The following is a 27,877-nucleotide window of genomic DNA, read 5'->3' on the forward strand; positions in this document are numbered from 1 at the left end:
ACTCAGGGGGAATTGTACAGAAAAGAAAAGAAAAGCATGTGTAGCCCCAGGTTTGTTTGTTTGCTTGTTTACATGGGGGAGCCATGTTTTCTTGTGGTTGCCTGTTTTCAAAAGGAAAGAAATATCTTAAGAGTCCAAAAGTAGTGCTGCAAACTTCAGACCACTTCAAAAGTACATTTCTTTGTTCATTTTTACCTTAGCGCATCAGCATACATTTTTAACAGATTTCCTCTTTAAAATCCACAGGATGGATTTGGTGCCATCCTTATGTTTAGCTAATGGTGCATGATGCTGAATCTCTTTATAGTTCAATCTAACTCTGAGAGAAGCAAGGGACTGAACTTTGGGAGTGTGTAAAACTCTCCACTGACCTCACCTGTGTAGCCATAACTCCTAGCAGCCACAAACAGGCTGTTGTCATTTTTCTCCCAAAAGCTCTTGTTACAAGGTATGGGTCTGAGTCCGTACATATGTGTCCAGCACTCACCTATGCACACTCCCAAGAGGTTTAGGATCTTTTGCTGGAGTTAATACGTGTTATGCTCCACAAAGTTCACATGCAAGAGGAATAAAGCAGGCTTGGTTTATTACATGAACAGAAAGAGACAGTGTACCGGGATGCTATTTTCAATAGCAAGGTTAAAATCTAAGGGAGAAGGAAATCATACAGCATAAACACACCTTAATATGAAGAGTTAAAAAAAAAAAAAAGACCTCAAACTATCCCCAGAGCCTGGAGAGTGACAATTTGCCAAAGTACCCATGCTCATAAGAAGAAAAGAAAGGGCTCAACTCAACTTCGAAGCCTCATGGAACAAAGTGAGGGATGCAAAATCTGGACCTCCTGCAAGAGTTAAATTATTCCCTTAAAATCCCATACAAACCAGGCAACAGAGATCTCTCACCCATTCTTTGGGTCCAGGTCCAGTGGGGTATGAAGCTGGTCCCTTTTTTGCAGAGCAAACAGGGGGGCCCATTGCTGTTTTGAGCTACCTAGCCATTGAAAATATAGGGTTTTGGTAGTCTTTTAAATCAATGCAACTTTACGGAGAAGAGAGGGGTCTTTTGGGGTGAGTGCCAAAATATATTTATTCCTTTCTTACATTATTTCGTACAAATTCCTGTTTCCTATTTTGCTACCCCTACCTAGTTGCCTTGTATGTTTCTTGAATCGTGTGTTTTACCTACAGGAGATGGTAATTAAAGCTGGCTGGTAGCGCACGATTGCTGATCTTTCCTTTAGGCATTAGCTCAGGATATTTACTCATAACTGCCAGGACACGCAGAAGATAAGGACTAGTACCAGATAATGGGCTCCTTATTTTATATCAGGTTATGCCAACTGCTCTATCATGATCTATGACAATGAACCATGGGGGGGAAAAAGTATTTGTGAACACCCTTAGACTATCTGGTGCAATGATACAGAGTTGCTTTGGCAGGGGCTTTTGTGGAAAGAGGGAATGGTGGCGGACAGGCAGGAGCACCAAGACGAGTTCTGGTGGCACATGGCAGGGGGTTGGACTAGATGACCCCCACGGATCTCTTCCAGCTGTACTATTCTGCGATTCTATGCCCCTTGCAGGCGGCGTGGCCCACGTGGGCGCATGAATCGCAGAAAGGCGGGCGCGCAGGAAAAGGGACAGCAAGTCAAGTTGCGCTTTTGCACGAAAGGTGATCTCCCCACGCCGCTCGCGCGCTCAGCCAATGGGCAACCGAGGGGCGCCCCTTCGGCGTCTCCTCCCGCGAAGCTCAGTCCGCCGCGCGCTCCCCTCCGCCTTCCAGAGCCGCCCACCAGGCAAAGGAGAGCCGCCGTTCGCGCCTGCTTGCAAACGCGCCGCGCAAGACGCAGGAGGCAGAGAGCCAGCGCGGGGCATGCTTGGCGCGGGGCGCACTCCTCTTGCTTGTCCCGGGACGCAGCAGCTGCGGAGGGAGCCGGAGGGGCAGAGTCCATCCCCGGGGCAAGAGTTTGGCTGCGGAAGCGCCTCGGTGGGGAAGTAGGGAGAAAAAGAAAGAAAGAAAGCCCCAAGCTCGCTGGTGCCTCTCGTTTCAAAGTGTTCAAAGAGAGAAGCGCCGAGAGGACAGAAGCGCTCCAAGTTCCCTGTTCTGTTACCCTGCTTTCCATTCCTTCGCTTTTCACTTGGCTCTTCAATAAGAGTTCCTGGATTTACTGCCTAACAGGGGTGAGGAAAACAGAGAATAGATCTTGGGAAGAATTCCTAAGCTCCCGTTTTGTTTTGTTTCCCTCCCCATTTTTTTTTTTTAAAAAAATCTTCAAATGTGTATCTATTTTCCGCCCCTTCTTCTCCTCACATCCCCACTTTCCCCGGATTGATGCATCTCAGAACTGGGAGTTGCAGAACCAGGAAGGAAGACTGCTGAGCTCGGCTCAAAGCGCGCACCTTCGGGGTGGGGTGTGAACCACGTTTGCGCGCAGCTCTGGAGTCCACGAAAGAGGAGACCCAGAAAGGCGCTCGAGGCGGGGGCGTCGGCGGAGGTGGGGTGTTGCTCGGGCAGGCAGGCGAAGCGCCCGCCCGTGGCACTAGCTGTTCTTTGCTATTCGTCGACAGGATGGATCCTGCAAGCAACAGTGTCTGACACTCTTGGCCAACAGTAGGTAATCTCTCGCGCGCTCTCCACCTCTTGCATGGCTTGCTGCGCCTCCCGAATGCAATCTTGCTGAAAGAGACTCCTCCTGCCCCGTAGTCAAACAGCCTCAACTGCTTTTGGCATTATATTTTGTTTGAAAGAGAGAGAATAAATTGCACAAGCTCGTGGACTTGCAGTTGTTGCTTTGGAACGATTAGAAAGGATTGGAACTTTGTCTGGCTTAGTTTGAATTTCACAATCCTCCCCTTTGTTGTTGTTGTGTTTGAAAGGTCGAGATGAAATGTGGAATAGAAACTCACTTTCTAGAGATGGAAGTGGGGCTTTCTCCCTCCCCCCTCTCTTTTTCTTTCTCTCTCTTTTTCTTCCCTCTCTCTTTCTTTTCCCAAGGGATATATCGCTGTAATGACTCAGTGAATTAAGGACATTCTTCTCTAATGAGAAGCATGTGCCCTCCAAATGAAGCTAGGAGTGGAAATCACATCCAGCTCAGGTATCCCTTAAACAGTGTAGCTCTCAGGCACATCACCTTCAGCTGCCCTGAGAAGGGCTGGGGAAATAATCAGCCTGCCTTCCTTCACCACCTACTCCTTCTCCCGCCTCCAGGAGGAAACCTGAGGCCGCCTTGGGGGATAAATCCTTGGACTTGATCCCACCACAGCCCCTGCCCAGACAAAAGGCACATGCAGGATGGAGTGTCGTGAAATCATCTGCAGAGGGATCGACACAAGACAGTCCTTTGCCCATCCAGAAGTTAAGCTCTCTCTGACTTCACCCTGTCTGGTCTCCCAGATTCAATGTGTCTTCCTTTGCATCATCAGCACTGTGTTTATATATAGCCCTTTAGAGTATTCAGGGCCTTCCTAGCACCTCATACATTATCTCAATAATCCTGCTTTCTTGACCCTTAAGGTCTCTGCCTAGGTAATAACTCTAAACAATCCCTAGGGGGCGGTGGGAAACAGTATGAATGCTGAGATGGAATGGGGCAAGCAGGATTTCAAAGCAGTAATTTCCCCTCCTGTCTTACGTTTCCTCTTTTTTCTCACCCTTTCCCCCAACTTCTCTGTTTTAGAGAGCAAGGAAGATGTTTGGAGTTGCAGAATGTCCCCTGCAGATGCAGGGATGCTTCTTATAATCCAATTCAAGCACATCACCCACCAGTTTATACCACTTTGCCAAAGTTTTCTACCCTCAGGGGCACACATCTAGGGCAGTGTTTACATGTGGCCCTCAGAGGGGTGGCTGTTAGTGTGGCCCTCAAGCTGAAAATGGAGGGTCACCCCAATCTAAGCCAATATCTCTTTATCACTGTCACATGTTAGTGCCTTTGCACATCGCCATCACCTATAGGCCACTTTTCAATAGGAGAGCTTTGGTAATTAGATCCAAGTATTATATTCCTTCTCTTATTTTGGTTCCCTTGGAATTGCTTGTTCATTGCTTCCCTGGTTTTATAGAGTTACAGGCTTAGAAGAGATGAAAAGTCATCTAGTTCAAACCACTTTCCCTCTCCACAGAGCCTACCTCCACAGAGCTTAAATTAATATTTCAGTTATTTTATTTATTGCAGTTGCATCCCACCCTTCTGCTGACAAGCTCAGAGTAGTGTATATAGATCACCAGCTTCCGAGGGCAATTGGGGGTCCAACGTGATGAGGGTGACACCACATGTGATGCAACATCCTGATGTGACACATGTGACGTCGAGAGGAGCTGGGAGCAGAGTCAAATGTGGGGGCTGCGAGGCTTCAATGGCCAGTCACTCCACCTCCTCCTGGCTCCACCACCGACAGAAGGCTGCTTCCAACCTCCTTCTCTTCCATGGCAGGAGGAGGAAGAGTTTGCCACTGGAGCTGTGCCACACTCAGCTCATCATTGGACAGCCCTGATCCCCTCCCAAAAGATATTAGGGGGAACAAAACAGCTCAGCCCCCAGGAGCCGGCATCCCTGAGCCTTTGAGTTCCAGTGACTTGCCCACTAATTAATCTTTATAGGTCGGAGGCAAGTGTACAGTCGTACCTTGGATCCCGAATGCCATGGAACTCAGACTTTTCGGCTTCCAAACACCGCAAATGCGGAAGTGTTTGTTCCAGTTTGCAAACGTTCTTTTGGAACCTGAATGTCTAGCGGGGCTTCCACAGCTTCTGATTGGCTGCAAGAGCTTCCTGCAGCCAATCAGAAGCTGTGATTTGGTTTTTGAATGTTTTGGAAGACAAACGGACTTCTGGAATGGATTCCATTCGACTTCCAAGGTACAAATTTAAAGCTTTCTAACTAGAATGGTGGTTATTCACTGTTGGTTGTATTTTACTACTTGTTTGTGCCCTTCTACCACAACACCCCCTCTGATGTAGACTGGATCTCTGCTTGTGTCATAATGTGGTCTGCTCTCTTCAACCCATGACCTCTCTTTACACATCCTCTGTTTTTTGGTCTCCTGTGCACCAAGCCCAGATTCCTAGACTTGACTGTATCTAGCATGCTACTTGGCTTCCTTCTATTGATCACCACTTTTCAAAGTCAACATCAGGTTGGCTAGAAACAAAGGGGAAACGGGCTCCTGTAACTCTTAAAACAAAGCTTTCCAAGTTTTTCATGTTGGTGACACATTTTTTGGACATGCCTCATTTCGCTATACAGTAATCCAGCTTTACTATCAAACCGGAGGCTAAGCTAACCCCTTTCCAGCCCTGGGAGGAGTGTGGGGAGCATTCGCGTGACACACCTACACACTGTAGCCGACACACTAACATGTCACGGCACACATTATGGAAATCTCTGCTCTAAATGCTACATAAGCTTGCAGATTTTGGCAGGGGCTCCTTTTCTTACTCATGTAACATAATAGCATGACAAGCTGCCTTTGCTGAAATTCCTTCTTCTGTATGAGCGTTAAGCACCCTAGCAATCACCAACCACCAAACTGCTAATAAAACAAGGTCCTTGGCCCTTTCAATGCTGTTTATATCCATTACAAGCTAGAGAAATTTAGGAGAAGTGTTTTTTCCTGTCAAGCACAGTGCAGGTACAGGACAGGACACAGTGCAGATACATTCTTTCTGCCCTGTGATTATTAAAAAGTGCAAATTCACCTTCAACCTTACTAGAAACTCAATAGCAGCCTCACTGGTCACTCTCATCCATGAAGCAGGTTTTGCTGTGCTTCCCAACTACTGAGTAGCAGATTCCCGTAGCAAATGATATCAAGTGCTTCTGTTTATTGTGGACCTGGTGGTGCTCATGAATGCCTGTTTTGTGCAACGTTCACTTGGCATTGTCCTCCTCAAATTCCACCCTACATTATTTTTTCCATTTAAATCAGATTTTCCACAGAAAACTCAATTAAGTTAAAAAACACACCAAACAAACCACTAAACTGGTAAATTCACATTAAATGGGGTGGGGAAGCTCAGATGGCATTTTGATGAGGACCCTGCAAAGTCTTCCATGCATGAGCATCACCAAATCCTCAATAAACTGCTGTATGGAAGTGTCCTGTCATTTGGCTCATTTGAAGCATTTATATGTCCATTATTGGCTTTGACCCAACTTCCAGTGGACTATACATCAAGGTATGTTTAGGAGGCATGGTGCTGTCTCTGCTGACCCTACACCTAACATGCACATCCCCTCCTGCTCAGTCCCCAATCTTGTCCTGTTGAGCTGGCACAGTCTGAATGAGACTTGAACTAGAGTTTGCTTGAAAGCGAGTAGAAACCTCTGTGTGATTGGGCACCCCCCTTCATCAGTATGCCTGGTAGCTCAAGCAAATATGAGTAAAAGAAGCACCTTCAGACCTCTCCTGCTCAACAAAGGGAAGGATCAGGAAAGAAGCAGGTGCATCAGAACTTACCTGGACATTGGGGCCAGGCATTGTGTGTGCATCCCTCACCACCACTACTACCAGACCCCAACTTGAGCATATGTGTCCCTCCATGCCAATCTCTGCCATCAGAGACTGGAGTACCACTCTTCTGGCATGGAGCTCCCCATTCTGCCTCCAAAATGTGCAGTCAGAAGAAAGTACCACCTGTGGGATCCCCACCTGCAGAAAGTCTCCAAATGAGGCATTCTGGGGGAAGGAGTGAACTGGCCTCACTGCTTTCACTCATCAGCATTGAGCCTGATCACTGTTCAAGCTCCAGGTTAGCACAGCAATTCCCCTGTACTCTGCCTACCACCCTGACTGGTGAAAGCAACAGGGGTGCAGAGGTGATGATGTCTCTGCTGCCCACCTGGGATTTGGATTGTTCTGTCCACCGGTAATTGTGTTTCTGAATGTTTGAATAAGTTGCTTCTTTTTTTATCACACATCTTCTCGAGAAAAAGATATAGATAAGCAGCATATTACAAAGAATATTAAGAGAAGGCATCAATTAAGAAACAGAAATACCTATGTGAAGTCCCTGTGTGATTCAACAATTATTCTCATTGCAATCATCTTCTAAACCCAGAACCAGGGCAAATGTCAGCATTTATACTGTGATGGGGTTAGATGACATCACACAGAGCTCTCTGGTTAAATTAGTAGTTGATTTCCTGCTACAATTGCTAGTCTTCATATATAGCTTCTCGATCATTCATATTTTAAATGTTCATTTCTGTGTAATATGAACTTGTGAATTTTAAAAAGCCATTATTTCTAGTCAGTACGTGTTTGCCATTGTGCCAAATGTAGGAAGCATAGGAACCTGCCTAATACCAAGTCAGACTATTGGTCCATCTAGCTTAGTCGTGTCTGTACTGTTTGGCAGCTGCTCTTCACGGGTTCAGGAAGGAGTCTGACGATTCCAGGGACTGGACCTGGGATATTTTTGCATACAAAGCATGTGCTCTGCTACAGAGCTACAGCTTTTCCCTAGGGTCTTCCATCTGTAGGGGTGGAAGGCATTGTGACGGCATAATGCATTTTCCATTGTTACGGATCTTCTTATTTAAAAGGAAGAAAGAAACCTCGCGGTACATCATTTTCCACTTAGAGGCCTGAGCCCAGGATTTTGAGTAGGAAGTCATCTTTTGATGTTGTAACTTCTGTCTGACTCTAAGCAGGAATTATATGAATAGAAGTAGATGTTTATTAGTCCTCTAAAGAAAAGAAAATATGTAAAATATTGATATGCATTAAAGAAACACTGTGTTAAGTACAAAGTTCTTTGACGTGCCATGGAGTTATTTTTTAAAGAAGGGGCAACTATTGTATTAACCTGACCACAGACATTTGAGAAGCCCCTTCAGCCTCTTGAACCGCTGCTTTAGAGTCATAATGGCTTGCATATGATGCTGATAGGAAAGGAATGACAGCCTTATTGCTTGCAGATCTAAGAACTTCGGAGTATACACAAAGAAATAGCTTTGTAGAGGCTAATGGCTCAATCCCATGAGCCATTTTTCTGAGGAAGCAGCTTGTAGGGATCAGGAATGAGAATTCCAGCACGGATGTGAGACTATAACTCACCAGTTGCTCCAGAGCTTCAAACAAGCTTATGGCAAAGCCGCTCTTGTGCTACTGCTTGACTCACACACAGCCATGTAAGGATGTCTGTTGACGGAAAACAAACCAGGTCATGGATGGCATAGCAGAATCAAGGGAAGGGCAAACAGGAAGGGAACAAGTAAACAGAAACAGGCAAGAGTCATGGAGAATTAGATCAAAATGGCCTGGGGTGAGCTTACATCCGAAGAGCGGGTGGCGCTAACTGGTGAATAGGAGGAATTTGAGAGGCACATAGAGGGTTGAGCTCTGATTTAACTCAGATTGGCTCAGAGTAAGCAAAGCTTATTGTTTGAGGAAATAGGTCAGATTATTCTAAGGAAGTTCAAGGAGAATGGGGAAGATCCTTCCTTGCTTGACATGTCATCGGTCTTTTTCATACTTTGCACCAGCCACGGGTAGTATTAGGAGTTATCCATCCATACAGCCATGCTTCAGCTGCAGCAGAGCAAGTAAATGCTTGCAGTACTTTATCTAAACCTCATTCATTGGCTCTAAATGTTTAAGATCTGCCTTTTGGTTATTTAATGGGTATGAACTTGTGTTAAGTCTTAAGTATATGGGTGTGTTCTGCTCCCACTTGTTACTTCCTTTGTGTATGTTTATGAGAAGAGTGCTTGCAGGTGGTTTCTTCCACGTTGGGGTTAATTTGGTAGCAGTGTTTTAAGTGTGATGGATCTGGGTTATTCCTTAGCCGCCTTCACATGTTACTCCATGAAGGGATTCCACACACTTAAGGAAGTAGTGAGGTCATCTAACTGGCCACATGAAATGCAGAGTATCTACATAGTCATGTTTGACATCTATATAAAAATTAAACTAGTTCTCTCTCTTTTGAATTAAACAGGTATAGTGAGATGAATAAATTGGTGAAGATGCTAAAGCAAACATATTTGGGGGCACTATCCGTGGTGCTGATTCTCTCTCTCGGGCTTCCGGAAACTACACTTGCGTGTCCTCATCCATGCGCCTGTTATGTTCCCACTGAAGTTCACTGCACATTTCGGTCCTTAGCAGCTGTGCCAACGAGAATCTCTAAACATGTGGAACGAATCAATTTGGGGTTTGTATTGCAATTTTACTGCGGCATTTTACATTCTTTGAGAGTTCATCCCACTAGTTTGAAGCATTGTGCATCACATGAGCTGCAATGTGATACCATTACTGTACCGATTAAAAGCCTTCCATAAAGAGGAGCATTTATGGGAATTGATCTAAAACTACTGTGATCTACCTACATTTATATTTAACATTTTTGCGAGAACCAGATAAATCCTACTGATTTGTCTACAGTATATGACCAACACAATGAGCCAATGGTGAATGTGCATTAGCATTTGCTGTCTTGCTACAAACCTTTCTCCTGCCCACATCACGATCACTTCATTTTCAGAAGGGAGATAACAATTGTTGAAGCACTAATAATCACTTTGTATCCTTTTTGGAAAATAGATCTCCAGTTTCAGTTGAACTTGCTTTCTTGCTCACTTCTTACGTGTCAACCCTACCAGTCTTGTTTCTTCTAAGCTCTTAAACAAAGACCTTACCCAGCTAATTTTATATTTACCACACCTGAATGGTCATGGACTATTTGATAAGCTGTACTCTCTGTGTGTCCATGTCCCAGCAATTTCCTTCCCTTGCTTTGCTCGAGAATTTCCTACTTTCTCTAGACTCTAGAGCATCTGCTCTTACTACCACCATTGCTATTGCTTTTATCCTTTCTTCTGCCTCTGTTTACCTGGGTTGTGACTCTCCTCCTGCCTACATTGGGGTTCTCCCCAAATCAATTGCTAAATGTGTGCACAGACCACTTAGACAAGCAGCATCCCATTTTGCCTACAAGACTCAAAATATACAGAAATAATTGCTGTACTACTGTCTCTGATGCTGCTTCCCTAAATGATGCCATATTGTAATGGTAGCCTACAAAAACCAAGAGAATAACCATAACCCTCCACAGTGGCTGCTGTGTAGCATTCAAGGAGAGGAGCCACAGAAGTCACGAGAGCATTTTCATGTTTCTCTTCATTAGTTGTTCTGCAGTGCTACTGTGATTGGGACAGAGGTTAAAAGATGGCCTTCTAATAATGAACCATGGCTTTCTTTCTTTAATATGCTCCCTTCAGTAGTTGAGACAACTGCAGTGAAACTTTAGTAAAATGCAAATGCCCCGAGAGTTAATTGATTGGCCTGTCAAAGGGCAAGCGATTAATCAACTCAGCATTTTTTAATCAGTTTGCAGCCTGAGTTTCTAGATTCACAGTTTTGCAGATTCAAAAACACATATTTATCTTAACAGTTAAATACCTAATTACATGCTATATGTGCAAATCTAGCAGTTTAGCTAGTAGCTGTGGTTTTCTGGTTCCAGAAACTGCTTGGCAGGCATCCATGTTTAAATGTCCTCTGCACAAAACGTTATTCATTTATTGTTACATGTTCTGTTGGCATCCTTGCACGCCTACTGGTTGCCAGTCTCCATATCATCATAGGTTGGATCCCTGCCACTGACTAGTATATCCAGCACATGGAGAACCCTGTCCAGAAAAGCCTTTTCTAATTAATTGATAATTCCATTAATTTAAGCTCCAACTGAATTGTGTGTGTGTGTGTGTGTGTGTGTGTGCATAGCCAAAGAAGCATAAAACTGACTTTTAACACATGAAATACCAGGTCTTGTTAAAATGCTTCATTAACTTTGTCAGGTTAAGTGTATGATTTATGAATAACCCAAAGGTGCCTAAAAATGTCTGGTTCACTCAATGCAAAATGATGATTCAACACTTAAATGTGGTTCTCCCCACCCCCCCTCCAGGTTTAACAGCATACAGGCAATATCTGGAAACTCGTTTGCAGGCCTTGCAAAACTGGAACTGCTCATGCTTCATGGGAATGACATCCAAAACATACCTAACGGAGCCTTAAAAGATCTGACATCACTACAGGTTGAGTCAAAATGTTTCTTCTTAAAATAACAACAGTTTCAGTCTATTAGCTGTGTTCCCACAAAGCCCAGATGTGCATACATGGGGAAGGAGTAGAGCATCTGTGGTGCATGCAGAAGACCCCCAAGTTCAATCTGTGACATCTCCACACAGGGCTGGGGGTGTCCATTGCCCGAAAGCCTAGAGAGCTGCTGAATGGCAATACTGAGCTGGGTTAACTGATGGTCCAAAGACAGTTTTGTATGCTTCTATGGAATTAGTATAAACAGTGACTGCCTGGTCGTTGGTGGCGTTGGAGAAAGCTATATAAGATACATGATCAGAAGCTCCTGCATACACCCACAAACACCCACACACCCACACCAGTGGTCTGCATTATTGAACCATGTTTGTTAGTGGGTACACACACACACACACACACACACACACACAGTAGCACACAGTAGAGCAGTCACTTTCATTCCTCACATATGTAGAAGTTCCTGAATCAGACACAGTTCTGTGGCTCTAATCTACATAAAGTCAACCATACTGTATGTACATCCTACTGAAATACATTTTGCTGTGTCTTAAGTAAATCTTGCTTATTTTGATGGGACTGAAGTGTGGCTACATTTGTCTAGTCTGGGCCACTATATTCTCCTGTATTGTTGTATGTGTGCCTCTTCTGCAGTGCCATGTTACTACTAAAAAGTATTAACCTATTCATTTTACCTGGCCATTTAGGTATTCAAAATAAGCTACAACAAGCTGCAGGTTATAACTGGTCAAACCCTCCAAGGGCTTTCCAGCCTTATGAGATTGCACATGGACCACAACCGAATTGAATTCATCCACCCAAATGCTTTTAATGGATTAACTTCCCTCAGACTTCTCCATTTGGAAGGAAACTTGCTCCAACAGCTTCACCCCAACACGTTTTCTACATTTTTGGTCCTTGATTATTTCAGGCTGTCAACAATAAAGCACCTCTACTTGTCTGAAAATGCCATTAGAACACTGCCTATGGGCATTTTTCAAAAAATGCCACTCCTAGAGAATGTTTATCTTCATGGGAACCCCTGGTCTTGTGACTGCAGGTTGAAATGGTTCCTTGAATGGAATCAGAAGTTTGCAGGTAAGGGAAGATCATAGTTGTTGTTTTACTACATTAGAAATAGACTCTGGCAGAAATTATCACAGAAATATTGCCTTCCTTTGTTGGCCTATACTCAGGGGCTGGGTATGTATGTATGTATGTATGTATGTATGTATGTATGTATGTATTTATTTATTTATTTCTAAACCTTAAAAACTGCCTTTCCATAATTCATAAGAACATAAGAAGACCCTGCAATTTCATGCCAATGGCACACATAGTCTAGGACCTGACCAACCAACCAAACCAATGGAAAGTGTTAAAAATATATAAGTGAATACACCTGAATTGGTCCTGAGATATTTCTCCAAGCCAATTGGGCACTATTTGAATAGCAAAGTACACTATAAGGGCCAAACTACGCATTATGCTAAATACATAGCATGCCGTTCTGTCTTCCCTTCTGTGGGTCCCAGTTCTGCTGGTATCCCTCCCCTCCCCAGATGCAGTCTAGACAAACCACATAGTTACAAGGCTTAGGAAAAAAAGTGCCAAAATTGAAGACACAGCTGCAGGCTACATACTGGGCCTTAAAGGCATGATTTGGGTGTGGGGAGGCTGATTCTTTCATGTATTTCGGATGTTGTAGAGCAGTTAGCTCAACAGAACCAACTTAATTGGGGAACTTTCCATTCTAAAGAAAAGGGTATTTTCTATCTCTTCTCTTTGGGACAATGATAGCAGTCAAGCATACACATGTTTCAGAATGTGGTGGCCCAGTTCAGAAATGGCAGAGGGGACTGTACCATTTCAGGTGCTCAGGGAGTTCAACCCTCCTCGGAGCAGCCATATCTCTACCTGTCCCATACCAAATATCACATATGATGTCAGATGTGGGGAAAGTGGCCACAGCATGAGAAAAATGGCATCTTGGATCAAATGGAGGTGCCTGGTAGTCCAAGTTTGACCCATAAACTGGAGGCTCCCTATTCCTCATTTAAATGTTTTAAATAGCATGTATCAAGCTCCCAAAGCTGCAGAATTAATGCTTGTGAAACCAATAGCTATTGCTGTTCGGCCGAATTTCTGGAGGACAGTAGTATGATAGGGCAGAAGGATATGAATAGTCAGAAGGAAAGTTTTTGCATTTCTTATTCCATATGATGATACCTTCAGTTAGAATTCTCTTCCTAGTTCTATCCTCTAAACCAAGGCATCTGAAAAAAAAAAAAATCAATAGGCTGTACAGGCCAATTGATAGAGTGTTGTATAGGCAAAACTTTGAGATAAAATATTTCTCTGTCAAAATTCCATCTGACTTTTAGATTATTATTAATTTTTGTCTTCCAGCTGTTTTAAAGTGTAAAAAAGACAAAGCCTATGAAGAAGGCCAGCTTTGCCCTAAATGCACCTTCCCTAAGCAATTCCAGAAACAAGACATTCAAAATGTGAAAAATGTTTCCTGCACAAAGCCTATCATACAGTCTCCACTGAAACAGAGCATTGGCCTCGAGGAGGAGGAGGAGATAGAGGAAGATGATGTCTCTGAGCTTCCCATGGAAGAATTTCAGCTGTCTCCATGGAACATTACTCTGAACCTGACAGATGAGCATGGCAACATAGTGAATCTGAAGTGTGAAATCAAGAAGCCAACAAACACCACCCAAATTCAGTGGAGCCAGAACTTGCCTCAAGAAATTGAAATCAACGCAACCATTTCCTTGGATCTGGAATGCCCCATGAACCGAGAAAACTATGAAAAATTGTGGAAGCTTATTGCTTATTATAGTGAAGTGCCTGTCAAGTTAGAAAGGGAGCATGTGCTCAGCCATGAAGCCAAATTAAGCTATCATTACAAGCAAGGTTCTGATTATGATGCTCTTTACTACACAGGTGTCAAAGGGAGAATCCTTGCTGAGCCTTCGTGGGTGATGCAGCCACTGATACATATCCAACTGAACAGGCGCCAGAGCACAGGGAATAAAGTCGTGCTCTCTTTTTCTACCCAAATTTCTCAAACACTTCAGATTCAAGAAAACAGACAGCAGAAAAGCAGCTGGGTTATGATAGAGCAAGACCAGCACACAAAGGCAGCTCAGAGTGTAGTGGAAGGTTCGGATGCTCAGCTAAGTTGCAATGTGAAAGCATCAGAAAGTCCCTCCATCGTGTGGATGCTTCCAGATGGGACTAAACTAAAAGCTCCATTCAGAATGGAAGACAGCAGGTTTTCTGTCCTCAGCAGCGGTCAGTTAGTCATCAAATCCGTGGCCTATGCTGATTCTGGTGTGTACCACTGTGTTGCTCAAGTGAGGAGTGATGCAGACACAATGGCCTACAGACTTCTGATACAACCCGCAGTCATCCAGCCAGCTGACTCTGAGACGATGAAAATTGAAAAAAACGTGGGGGATTCCATACTTCTGCCCTGCAGTGCAGTGGCTGTACCAGAAGCGCACATAAGCTGGGTACTCCCAAGCAGCCATGTCCTTCATGATTTATCAAACTCATCCAACCAGTACCTGTTAGACAATGGCACCCTCTTAATTCCACGCAGCCATGTCAGTGACAGTGGGTACTACAGGTGTGTGGCTATAAACCAGCAAGGATCAGATCAATTTGCTGTTAAAGTCACAGTAAATAAAATGGTCTCTGACAGATCCTCAAAAAGGGTGAAACTAAAAAAACGCCTTGGTTCAAGAACCTCCGTAAAAGCAAAGGGGCGGGTCATAGAAGATGATGAGGGATCAGGTGCTGAAGAGGCTGGTGATACTCGGAGCAAGAAATTCCACCTGAAGGACCGTGAAGTGCCCCTTAAAGAAAAGAATGACAATGTTCCTCAGGTTCAGGTTAAGAAGAACAAAAAAGGAAGGCACAAAATGAAATTATGGAAAGGCATGGACAGGACTGAAGAGATCAATGTTGCAGAGGGCCGTAGGGTATTTGAATCCCGAAGGAGAATAAATATGGCCAACAAACAAATTAATCCGCAGCACTGGGCCAACATTTTGGCAAAAGTCCGTGGGAAAAATTTCCCTAGAACAACAATGGTACCAGGCACTTCCTTCAGGACTACAACAGAGACGCCGTCCATGCACCAAACCACCAACGCTCCGCCCATTATCAGCCCTCCCATTATCAGCCCTCCATCAAACACTGCTGTGGAAGTCAATGGAGAGGAGTCTTCTGCAGATTCATTGCAGCTAGGTGAGGGAGAAATGTTCTCAGTCACAATTCTTCCCACTGTCAACGCCCAGAATAATAACCAAGACCACACACCGTCTACAGCAATGGGTACGGAGTCTTCCATAGCAAGTGAATTGTCAAACACGGGAGAAACACCTATTGGAGGAGATACTCTGATTTCTCCAACTGTACAGACACAGGTGTGGGATTATAGTGATTTGAGGAAAAATGATCCATCAGGGGGACGAAAAGGCATAGATAGCTTCACCCAAGACCCTTCAAATGAAGAAGTAACGAGCAATTTGCCATTATCCTCTGTGGAACTATCACCTAAAGCACCTGTCCCTGCAAAAACTGAAGGTTCAGGAACAAATTTACAACACAAAAGTATGAATAAGCTACATCATGCTGTAAAACATCCCACACATTCTCAAACTGAAAATTATATTAATTCAATAGCCTCTACTACTATTTTTGCTTCTGTAGCTACAGAGAGTGGTAGTATAGAGCACCAGCAAGGAATAATTTCTTCTGATCTTTTCAGGGGTTCTGAAGGTATAATACTTGAAAAAACAGATGCTCAAAAACCCAAAGCCACTTTTATTGTAGAAAGTACCACTGTTCCACTTAACAAGAAAATCCAAACAATGACTGCTGCTCCCAGTAACAAATTGACCACAGCGACCATGATTACAAGCAAAACAACTACCTCTAACTCACAGGTCATCCATCATCCTAGAAGACGGCCATATGGGAGAAGGAGATTAAGACCAAATAGGTTCAGAAGACCAAAACTTATCCCTCCTACTGCCTTCACCATAGAAGAGACACCTTTTATTAGAAAAATATCTAAATCAGAAGCTGCTACCCAAAGTTTGCAGGGTTCCATTTTTAAAGGTCATCATAAATCTGATGCTGAAACACAACATGGAAATGAATATAAGCCTCCTGAAGTAAGTTCTCCACTAGCTACAAGTACTGCTGCCTTAAGGAAGTCTACTGGGGCCCAAGACACAAAAGAAGCTTCATTTCTTCATCTATCTACTTTGCCACCTAAAATACCTGTAACTCTTTCCAATGCAGACAAGGACTGGAAAAGTCACATGGTGACAACACCAACACCGGATTCTCTAACTACAGCCCCTGGTAGACAACCACATTTGTCTCACAGCTCAGGACATATGCTTACAACATCTGCAGGCAGTGAATTCATCAAAGTCTTGGAAGATAATACTGTTTCAGCAAATAACCAAGTTAGAAACACTCATACAACAAGCATTTCAGTATCTATAGAAAGTATCACTAGACCAGTGTCACTTTCTGAGCTTAGTTTCTCAAAGATTCCAGAATTCAAAGAAGAAGCTTTTCTTACTGGCTCATCAGCTTCAAGGAATGAAGTTGACTTAAGGGTAGCTCAGTCAAGACCTTCCCAGGTACAGCGTTTAAGTACTGCTGATGGCATGGGGGAACGCTTTAAGGATCCTCCAACTGTAGATGAACAGGAGAAATTTTCAGACTCTCTAAAGATAAGTACAGTGGCAACATCTCCTCATCAAAGAGAAATACTGACTTCTTCTCACCATGGTACAGTGGGTGATCACATTTTCACACCTGCAAAAACGAAACAAGTGATCAGTCTTTGGCATAGTAAAACACTTATACCACTATCTTCAAGGCACACAAAGGAAAGTATTACTCAGTTACATGATCGTCATGATCAGACTAATGCATATAGAACTGAAAAAAACTATCCCCCAGTATTACCTATTCCATCTGCACCATTAGCCACTACTCTTCCTCCATCAAAGCCTAGCACTCTTAATTTGTCTACAAAAGAAAATTACACATCTGGTCAAGTAGCAGTTCCAGACATCAAAAGATTCAGTCTCAGCCCACGACAGAATGAACTTTCCACTTCCCATTCAAACTACAACAGAATAACCTCACAGCAAAAGCAACCGAAAGAACCATATGGTGGTAGGAGATACAATACACTGAATCCAAATATTCCCAACCAGCCAATTGGAATTATACCCATTTTTAATCAGGCACCTGCTTTTGCACCTCCAAAACAGATCCCTGCAAGAGGGACCATGAGACCTCCATATCTCATTGCACCAGGTCTGTATCACCATTTTGTAACTCACCAGGCCCCCCTTCACTATACCAATAAGCCAGAAATTACAGCTTATGCAGCACATACCACACAGGACAAAAGAACCTCTTCTCCTCATACAGAGACCTTTCCCACCACAACTGTTGCTCCATTATACAGACCTAAGTTGCAAACCCCCAGCAGATTTGGCAGCCAGGGAGAAAACAGACTCAACAGTCACTCCAGAGTTTTTGCCAATAACTACCTTCCTGACACCAGAGACAAGCCTGGAAGAACAATAAATCAAGCTGTACCCTACCTCCCCAATTCCAGAATACCATTCCTGTTGAACAGAACTAGGGTATTCCAACAATTGGGAGTAAACTCTAAACCTATAGTGCCTAATCCGCTTTACCCCCCAGTTAGCACAACCGAGAAGAAATTTGTCTCTCCAACCAGGGTGATCACACAAAGCACTCCTCTAAGGGCTGCAGCAACCCCTGTGCCTCCTGTGCCCCTTGATACTACACTGCCATCTGAGAGTACTACTCCTAGCATTAAGCCACAAGGGACTTCCACAATGCAGTCCTCCAGAAACATCCACTACAATAATCCTAATGTGCTATTTGTGCCTAAAATTGGAGGAGTGAAGGCACTTAATTCCAGCATAATCCAGCCTTCAACACATTTCAAGATACAAGGAGAGAGGCCTAAGATTATAACAAAAGGATCTAACAGTCTATCCATCCTTGCTGAATCAGATGCTGTTATCCCATGTGATGCCACGGGAGAACCCAAGCCTTTCCTTTCTTGGACAAAAGTATCCACCGGTAAGATATTTAAACCAGTTAGAATTTCTCAGAATACTTTTTTTTCTTAAAAAAACAACAACAACCCTGATGTTTTTCTTCTTCCCCTGCCCTTAGAAAAGGCACGTTTACAGAATTTTCTTTAAATATTATGAACTGTTTAACTTTTTTGTGACTGCTACCTTTCCCCCTAAAAAGATGTTTATGGGTACTCTCATTTTCCTACTCATATTGAAATGCTGCCCCTCATTGAGGCCAAACTTAGATTCACAAAATGTTTAGGGGTATGCATATCCTTGTGCTACCCCCAGAAAAAAGCACTGCTGCTACTACCCTTTCTCTTGGAATGATGCTAGGACCAGAGAATTGTGGAGGATGCAAAATGGTGACCAGGCTGCACAGTAGTTACTGCCATCGCCACTTGTTATAGGAAAATAAATAAATAAATAAATAAATAAGGAACATGAAAGTTGCCCTACTCCCACCCCTAATGGTGAGTCCTGCCCCTGAGAAACTGGTGAAGAATTTATCTTCCCCTCTAGAGAAATTCAGTCGTCATCCCCCACCCAGTTTCTCTGCCCTTAAATAGAGCAGATAATTTTTAGAGGCCATTTTCTCACAGCTTGTATTAAAGCATTTAATTTTGATCCAGTCACAATAAGGCAGAGGCCACCAACCATTTTTAATTTTGAGAGCTGGGGATGCCACTCACAATATGACTGTCATGAGGGTGTGGCGCAACACAAAATGAGCAAAAGTGCATGGTGAAAAGTACAATCATGGAAAAAAGGCTTATCCTTTTGAATATCTGCCTAGAAGATTAGACGGAAACAGGAAAAGTGCATTAATGGGGAGAGGGGAGTTAGTTATTCAGGTTATCCCAGCGATTCCAAACAACTCACTTATCCACTGCAGCTTTGATGTCAGTCATTGGCTAAAAAACATTGACAGGAAGAAGCAGCCAGGCTTGCTCGTCTCAGAGAAATCACATAGAAGGGTACCTGCATATTTTGCTTCTTACCTTTCTTTGTAGGAGGGCTAGAGACTTACTTTTTAAATGCAAATTCAGAGTCTGGGGCTGCTGCCCATGGCTCCCACACGTGCCTGGTTGGCAACCTCTTCAGTAAGGCATTCTCTATATTTCCCCTCCCCCCCCCATGAACAGTATGTTTTATGGACAATAAACATACATTTTCATTCCCTTTAGGAACCTATTTGGAGGGTACAGTGTCCATTTCCCCATTAATTTAGGTGTGCGCTGATTCATTTTTTTACCAAATAATAGGGTTTGACTGTACCTGTTTTGGCACAACTGTTGCACCCATCCGGTTATACCCTCTGTGCATCTGGCTGCCCATTCTCATCTGCACTGTGATGAATGTCTGTTGGTAGGGCCAGAAATTTCTTATGATGCAAATAAGGACATAAAACTGCATCTGAGACCATTGGGTGTTCTGACATGATTGACTAGATTGGATCTTCACACCTCTGCTTCTTATAAGGTCCTACCAGAGTACTATTGTGCAGCAAAAAAGGAATAAAGTGATGTTTCTCAGCCTTTTCTAATTTATTTAAATTTTATCAAATATACAAAGTATAATACTAATGCATAATAAAATAATAATAATCTTGAATACTGTAGTTTACTATAGTTTCTATGTTCCTATGTTTTGGGTATCCCCAAAAATGCTTTTCTTCTTTTTCCTTCCTGCTTTTCCTTTCAGGAGCTGTCATGACAGCCAATACAAGGATACAACGATTTGAAGTCTTGAAAAATGGTACGTTCCTCGTTCGCAATGTTCAGCTTCAGGACCGTGGACAGTATTTGTGCACTGCTCAGAACCTGCATGGTGTTGATAAAATGATCGTCTCAATGACCGTCTTAGCTCAGCAGCCCAAAATGCTGGGTTCCCGCTTCAGAGATGTGACTGTTTATTTTGGAGAAAAAGTGATCATGGAGTGCCAAGCCAATGGTATTCCAAGTCCCCATATTTCTTGGATTTTTCCCGACAGGAAAATATTACAAACTGTGAGCACTACAGAGGGAAGAGTGATGCTGTATGAAAACCGAACCTTGTCCCTCAAGGACACTAACTTCTCAGATCGTGGAGTATATAAGTGTATAGCCAGCAACGCTGCAGGAACTGACAGTCTTGCCGTGAGGCTTCACATCGCTGCCTTGCCACCTATTATCCAACAGGAGAAACAGGAAAACATTACCCTCAGTGTAGGGCAGAACATTAACATTCACTGTAGTGCCAAAGCAGCTCCTCTGCCTGGCATACGCTGGGTGCTTTTTGATGGAACCCAGATCCGCACTTCCCAGTTTGTACGCGGCAATCTGTTTGTTTTTCCAAATGGAACTCTTTACATACGTAACGTCTCTCCCAAAGACAGTGGGAGCTACGAATGCATTGCAGCCAACATGGTTGGGGCTGCCAGGAGAACCGTATGGTTGCATGTCAGAAAGCAGTCCACAAATGCCAAGATTACTGGGAGCTCTCCTCAGAGAACAGATGTGACCTATGGCAGCACCCTGAGACTGGACTGCAGCGCCTCTGGGGACCCCTGGCCACGGATACTCTGGAGGCTGCCTTCAAAAAGGATGGTGGATTCTCTACAAAGGTAAAAAAATAAGAATGACCATAGATATATGTATCTAATTATTGTTTTTGATTAGTTTAAATATAACAACTCTTCAAATTAGCACTATAGCTATAGTGATTTCAGTGTTACTTCCTTTAGGCTGCAATCCTATACACACTTACTTGGGAATAGCTCTCTGGGCTACTTCTCAGTAGAGTGCAGTTTAGCACTCTGTATATTGCACATGGTTTCAGAATGTAAACCACCAGCAATAGTGTTATACCTTTCACAGCATTTCAATCATCTTGCATGCATAGAATCCTGAAATAGTAGAGTTGCATGGGACCCTGAGCGTCATCTAGTCCAATCCTCTGCAATGCAGGAATCTCAACTAAAGCATCCATGACAGTTGGCACTGTAATGACATGTTGGACTTAAGTGCTTGATCATACACCATGGCCACTCAGAAACAAATTGAACCGAGTTCAATCACACTTCCTATGAAGTATGTATAGCATTCCAACCTAAGACCATTTGTTTAGAATACCTGTTTTATAAAGAATCCTAAGGTGGCGCTGTGGTCTAAACCACAGAGCCTAGGGCTTGCTGATCGGAAGGTTGGCAGTTTGAATCCCTGCAATGGGGTGAGCTCCTGTTGCTCGGTCCCTGCTCCTGCCAACCTAGCAGTTCAAAAGCACGTCAAGTGCAAGTAGAGAAAAGGTACTGCTCTGGCGGGAAGGTAAACGGCATTTCCGTGCACTGCTCTGGTTTGCCAGAAGCAGCTTAGTCATGCTGGCCACAGGACCCGGAAGCTGTCTGTGGACAAACGCTGGCTCCCTCAGCCTATAGAGCGAGATGAGCGCGCAACCCCAGAGTTGTCCGCGACTGGATCTAGGTCAGGGATACCTTTACCTTTAAGGTTCCTTGCAGTCTTATCAGAGTTTCCTCAATGGGAAAGTATCCCTGAAAGACAGCTGGCCCACCACTGTCAATCTTCCCTTGCCTTGCAAAGGAGTGGTAGGGTGTTTGGTGTGTTCTCAGGTACACTCTTGTTTATGCATATCAGCAGTGAAATTCAAAGTGCCATACTATGGAGCTAGATTATGCTTTTGAATGTCTTGCAGTGCACAGCATGCAGGATTCTGCAGGGAGCAAAGCACTGTGGAAAAGGTACCTTAAAGACAGAAATTTTCATTTAGACCAGTATAGGAAATTCCTCTGGATATGGATGGGTTAAATTAAGGTAGAATGCCTTGAAATAGTTCTAATGAAGAGGGTAGTGAAGCTAAAATTGGCCTGCATAGCTGTCCACATTATTTGTCCAACTTTTCTCCATCTGAAAAAAAATATAGGCTGTAGTGTATCCAGAGTGAAGCATTCTTCAGTGCATTGGCTTGAGGAGAGATAATTGTGTGGTGAACTCCTCACTTAAACCAGCAGGGCTTAATGTATTTCATTTTGACCAGATTGTGGCCATGTTTGCTAGAAGAGCAATATGAGATTTGATTTCCCTGTTCATGCTTGTGTACATCTAGTGAAATCCAGTGCTGATATTTATATTAAACATATATACAATCATTTATGTTTTCCAAGAGGTTCAGGTATGGAGAAATGCTTGGGCTTGATTTATATTTATACCAATGCTACTTCAAATTGGTTTGCAATTGCAATGTTGTTTTAAAATACATAGTTCTGTGTGCAGTTTTTTGGCACTGACCCTGCCTTACAAAAAATTATGTAAAAATTGTTAGCCTTAAGAGAAGGGCATTAAGCATTTATGACTGTAAGGTAATTTGTTCACAAATGTGAGTTTTATACAGGCCGCTTATCCACCCATCATATAAAATGCATTAATTATACCTGGGGTCATGGAACTATAGTAGGATGAGTATGGCAAACTTTAACATTCAAAAGTGTAGAACTCTTGAGGCTCCTGGTTTTTTAGATGGATTCTATAGGACTTTTCTATAAATGTACTGTGGAATTAGATATTACAGAAGACATGGGATCATCCCCCTATTTCTCCCCTGTTCCCTGTAACATGTAAGGAAGTCACAATAGGTCATCATACTGTGAATTCCCCCAATTTGTGCTCTACATCATGGGCTGCCACTCTCACTATTGAGAGTGAAGAATGTCACAGTGTGATTGTATCACACCAGGCACCGAATCTCATTAGTCTTTCCTAACAACATATAACAAGGTGTAGGGGTGTCATTTTTTATGTTATTTTTTGCAGCAGCAGCAGCCCTAGACCTTCCATAACATCTTGTTCCACTTTTAGGCTCCTTGGTAGCCGGGATGAAAAAGATCCCTTAGTTTAAGATAGTTTTGGGAGTGGTTTGCATCTGATTGGCAGTGCTGGTTTTAACATTTGAAGTGGAGCATGCATAGGATTTAGATACACCACACACAAGTTTTCCTTTGAACTCTGCCTGAAGCTCCTTTGTTTGGTGAATGCAGAAAGGACTACACACAGTAATCGCCAAAGTAACTCAAAGAGAAAAGTTTGCAATTCTTCCATCTCTCTGATCTGAGAATAACGGGAGTAACTCCTGAATTGGTCCTAGCTAGAAGGACTAGGTATTCCTGCAGAGCAGCATCCCAGGCAAACATCTTATTTTTAGTGTCACTGGATGTTTATAACCATTTAAAATAGATTGATCATACATTTTACTGTTGCAGAGAGGATAAATGCCCTTATGCATTAAGTAGTTAGGCTTTATAAACTTTTTAGATTGCTCCATGTAAATATTTTGTATTGTGTTAGTGAGACCCAAACAACCATTATCTTCTGCTCCCAGAGGCCCCATGGTAACTATTTGGGAATTTGCAGCACAATCCTATGCATGTCTACTCAGCAGAAAGCCCCATTACTGTGTGGTTGACTTCCAAGTAAAAGTGCATAGGACTGCATTCTGAAGGTGGGCACTCGTATGTACAATATAAAGGTAATATATCTATATAATAGCTATATAATAGCTAATAAATTTTCTGGTCTGTTTCATACCAAAGCAATGTGGCTCTCTATGGAATAAGTGTATGTATATCTTGCCATATGGAGTATATTGTCAATATCCTGTTCACTTTATAAACATATGTATCCATGCATATAAGCTTACATGGTGTGTATATATACAGGAGATTCCCCCACCTCCTTTGTATTTCCATGTCTAAATGCAGCATAGAATACTGTAAATAAAATCTGGATCTTCAGAAGAAGTATAATGATGTAAAAACATCCTTCCACTAGAAGAAAGTCAGTTGCAGGATGGAATTGTTTGATTGCAAATGAAGATAATTGTTCTTGTTTGTTTTCTGGCTCAAAATATGATGGTTTATGAACATAAACTTAAAACACATGTTTTGTTTTCTTTCTTTTTCCTAAATTAGTTTGGACAGCAGAATCAAGGTATTTGGGAACGGAACTTTGGTTGTTCATTCCATCACTGAAAGGGATGCAGGGGACTATCTGTGTGTGGCCCGCAACAAGATTGGAGATGATTACGTGGTTCTTAAAGTGAATGTGATGATGAAACCTGCCAAAATCGAACACAAGAATGAGAATAACCGCAAGGTGATGTATGGAGGGGACCTGAAAGTTGACTGTGTAGCTACAGGTCTGCCGAACCCTGAGATCTCCTGGGGCCTTCCAGATGGCAGCATGATCAATACCCTCATGCTAGCAGATGACAGTGGGAGCCGAACAAAGAGATATGTTGTATTCAACAATGGGACACTGTACTTCAATGACGTAGGGCTGAGAGAAGAGGGAGACTACACCTGCTATGCCGAAAACCAGATTGGTAAAGATGAGATGAAAGTGCGGGTAAAAGTAGTGGCCGAACCTGCTACAATTAGGAATAAAACCTACATGGTTCTCAATATCCCATATGGAGATGTGGTATCTGTAGCATGTGAAGCAAAAGGAGAGCCCACACCCAAAGTGATGTGGTTGTCTCCAAGCAACAGACCTATCCCACTTTTGTCAGATAAATATCAGGTGTACAGGGATGGGACGCTTCTCATACAGAAGGCCCAAAGATCTGACAGTGGCAACTACACATGTGTAGCCCGGAATACTGCTGGGGAAGACCGGAAAGTTGTCTGGATCCATGTCAATGTTCAACCTCCAAAAATAAATGGGCACCCCAGTGCCATCACCTCGGTGAGAGAAATGGCCCTGAGAGACAGCCGGAAGCTCATTGACTGTAAAGCTGAAGGCATCCCAACTCCACGGGTCATGTGGGCTTTCCCAGAAGGAGTGATCCTGCCTGCTCCCTATTATGGGAATAGAATTACTGTGCACCGCAATGGCACACTAGACATCCGAGGAGTGAGACAGACAGACTCAGTGCAGTTGGTGTGCATTGGCAGGAATGAAGGGGGAGAGGGCAGGCTGATTGTGCAGCTGCAGGTCATGGACCACATAGAAAAGCCAGCCTTTCGGGATCCAGTCACTGAAAGGATCACTGCGGCAGCAGGACACAGTATCAATCTGAACTGCTCAGTGTATGGGACTCCTCAACCTAGCACAGCCTGGATCCTTCCCAATGGCACCGAGCTGCAGAAGAGCAGCCATTTGCACCGATTCTACCACAAGAGGGATGGAATATTACACATCAGTGCCTTGTCTGCAGCAGATGCTGGGACTTACCGCTGCACAGCCAGGAACCCAGGTGGTTATGCAGAAAGGGTGGTCTTCCTCAAAGTGGGGTTGAAACCAGAAATCAGCAATCAGTATAACAACTTAGTGAGCATCATCAATGGGGAGACCCTGCAGCTTCACTGCATCACCCAGCCCAGCCAGCAAGCTCGCGTAACTTGGACTCTACCCAACGGGATGGTGTTAGATGGTCCCCAGGCTGTTGGGCGATTTTCCCTGTTAGAGAATGGCTCTCTCACGGTGCGTGAAGCATCCGTGTTTGACAGAGGTACTTACCTGTGCAAGGTCACGACCGAGTATGGCTCTTCCCTTATGAATGTCCCAGTAATTGTGATAGCCTACCCACCCCGGATCACAAGCGAACCGGCTCCCATCATTTACGCAAGGCCAGGCAATACAGTGAAGCTGAACTGCATGGCCATTGGGATCCCTAAAGCAGAAATAACGTGGGATCTCCCAGACAAATCACATCTGACAACGGGAGCTCAATCCCGTCTGTATGGAAACAAATTCCTTCACCCTCAGGGCTCATTAATCATCCAGCAGGCTACACAAAAGGATGCAGGCTTCTATAAATGCACTGCTAAAAATATACTAGGCAGTGATTCAAAAGCAACCTACATACACATATTCTAAAGTTTTAAAAAAATGCCTTTGAATACACAAAAATATCTAAAGTCCCTGCCAAGTGAGCACAGCTAGGAAAATACAGTTGCTAAATGAAAACAGTTGTACTGAGAGAAGAACAGGGTTGTGCCAGAAATGGTGGATCACAGCTTTACCTTCATGAAATTCCAAAATACTATTCAGGCAGGTAGCAGATCTGAGAAGCCGTCTACACGCTCTCTGTGATGTTAGAGGGCTTCTTGCCACTTGTCTTGAAATCTGACCTTGGGGGCTATGGATTTAATAGCCCACAATCTTTCATCTCAATGTGGTGAACTTTAAACATTTTTCAGTTTTGCTTTTGATTTAGAGGTGTGTGCTTTAATCCTTCCATATACCTATCTAGGGTATATAGTGCAATTCAGCCAAAGTTAAGTACTTTCAGGACTCATTGATTGCAGTGGAAGAGTTAACCACTGTAATCAGTGGAACCTAATAAGTGGCTGGATTGTGTAGCACAACCTTAAGGTCAGGAATGGGGAACCCCACTGTTGGACTCAACATTGCTCATTCGTCCCAGCCAACACAGTCAGAATGATGAGAGGTGTAACTCAATAACATCTAGGGGGCCACAGAGCAGGTGGGGAACCTGTAACCCTCCACATGTTGATGGAGTGTAATTCCCATCATCCCTGACCACTGAATCCCCCTGTCAAGTTTTTCTCTCCTGGATAACTTCTCAGAACACTTACCCTATTGTGAGTTTTCTACTGGTATTGGGGAAGAGGAGAATACTTGATCCAGGAATGCTATTCTCAGAAGCAGTCTTGTAGGGCATGTAACAAGTAATTCTGTCATAAGTATAGCTGTCATAAGTATAACTTGACAAATTAATATTTTCACACCTTGTGCTATCTACAAACTCCAGTGGCAGGAATGGGAAACCTCTGGCCCGTCAATCGTTGGACTCCAACTCCCATCAGCCCTGGGCAGCATGGCCAATAGTCAGGTTAATGGGAGTTGTAGTCCAGCAACACCTAAAGGGCCACATGTTCACTTTCCATGCCCCATAGCTTTATTTTGAGGGAGAAAATAGGACCATAAATGTGCATCTTTTGGAAGAAAGCTCAAACTGAGAGAAACATGTTGATAATTCTCCTTACCCCAATCAATTTTGGTTCTGCCTATGATATAAAGTACTATGACCACTGATAGTGCACATCTGTTCCTTTATGCAACATGCACCTTAAAACGTACCAAAGTAGTATTAAATATAACAAAAGAGCTGATGCAAGAGAAGTTATTTCATTATTATTTTTGTTGGACACAAAATTATTTCCATAATCCCCTGCAATACTTTTGACATAGCCAAGCCTTTATAGAATATGATTACTAACTTACTCTCTAACCATTCTTCTATCAGCTCTCTGGGATCAATTCTTCAGTTAGCAACAACCCTGATTTTTTCCCATCACAGCACAGCAATAATTACTGTAACAATGCAAATGCCTCACAGCAAGGGAATCCCTAGCTGACTTCAGTCCTTCTGTATTTTGTATGGTGTTTGTTTCGGACTATGAGACTGGAAGAATACAGTGACCTGTGTCTCAGTGTATAAATTATTGGTCTTTACAAGACTCTGATACTTCTACTGTGTTTTATATAAATATTAAGATCAGTATACTGTATGTTTTATAATAAAAAAAAATATTTTCCACAAAGCTTTGTCACAGTGGTTTTTCCTGGTAATAAAACCGCTCTATGGACCATGTCAAACAGAGTGTGGTTAAAGAGTAGACAATTC

At 43.3% G+C, this 27,877-nt stretch overlaps 1 protein-coding gene across 3 annotated transcripts; it reads left to right on the forward strand.

Annotated features, from left to right (window-relative positions):
* Window positions 1-1,864: 1,864 nt before the first annotated feature.
* On the forward strand, window positions 1,865-27,794 carry MXRA5 (matrix remodeling associated 5). 3 transcript variants are annotated; one of them, XM_081858653.1, is made up of 7 exons: window positions 1,865-2,183; window positions 8,950-9,165; window positions 10,921-11,050; window positions 11,777-12,167; window positions 13,479-18,236; window positions 19,940-20,840; window positions 24,195-27,794. In XM_081858653.1, exons 2-7 carry the CDS (start codon window positions 8,960-8,962, stop codon window positions 26,101-26,103), a joined length of 8,295 nt encoding a protein of 2,764 aa, XP_081714779.1. In that variant the 5' UTR covers window positions 1,865-2,183; window positions 8,950-8,959; the 3' UTR covers window positions 26,104-27,794. The 3 variants fall into 3 exon arrangements, with proteins under 3 accessions (XP_081714779.1, XP_081714778.1, XP_081714777.1); XM_081858652.1 differs by lacking the exon at window positions 1,865-2,183 and adding an exon at window positions 2,488-2,617; XM_081858651.1 differs by lacking the exon at window positions 1,865-2,183 and adding an exon at window positions 2,518-2,613.
* Window positions 27,795-27,877: the final 83 nt, after the last annotated feature.

Source organism: Podarcis erhardii, assembly GCF_964252035.2.
Source record: "Podarcis erhardii genome assembly, chromosome: 4".
Classification (NCBI taxonomy): Eukaryota; Metazoa; Chordata; class Lepidosauria; order Squamata; family Lacertidae; genus Podarcis; species Podarcis erhardii.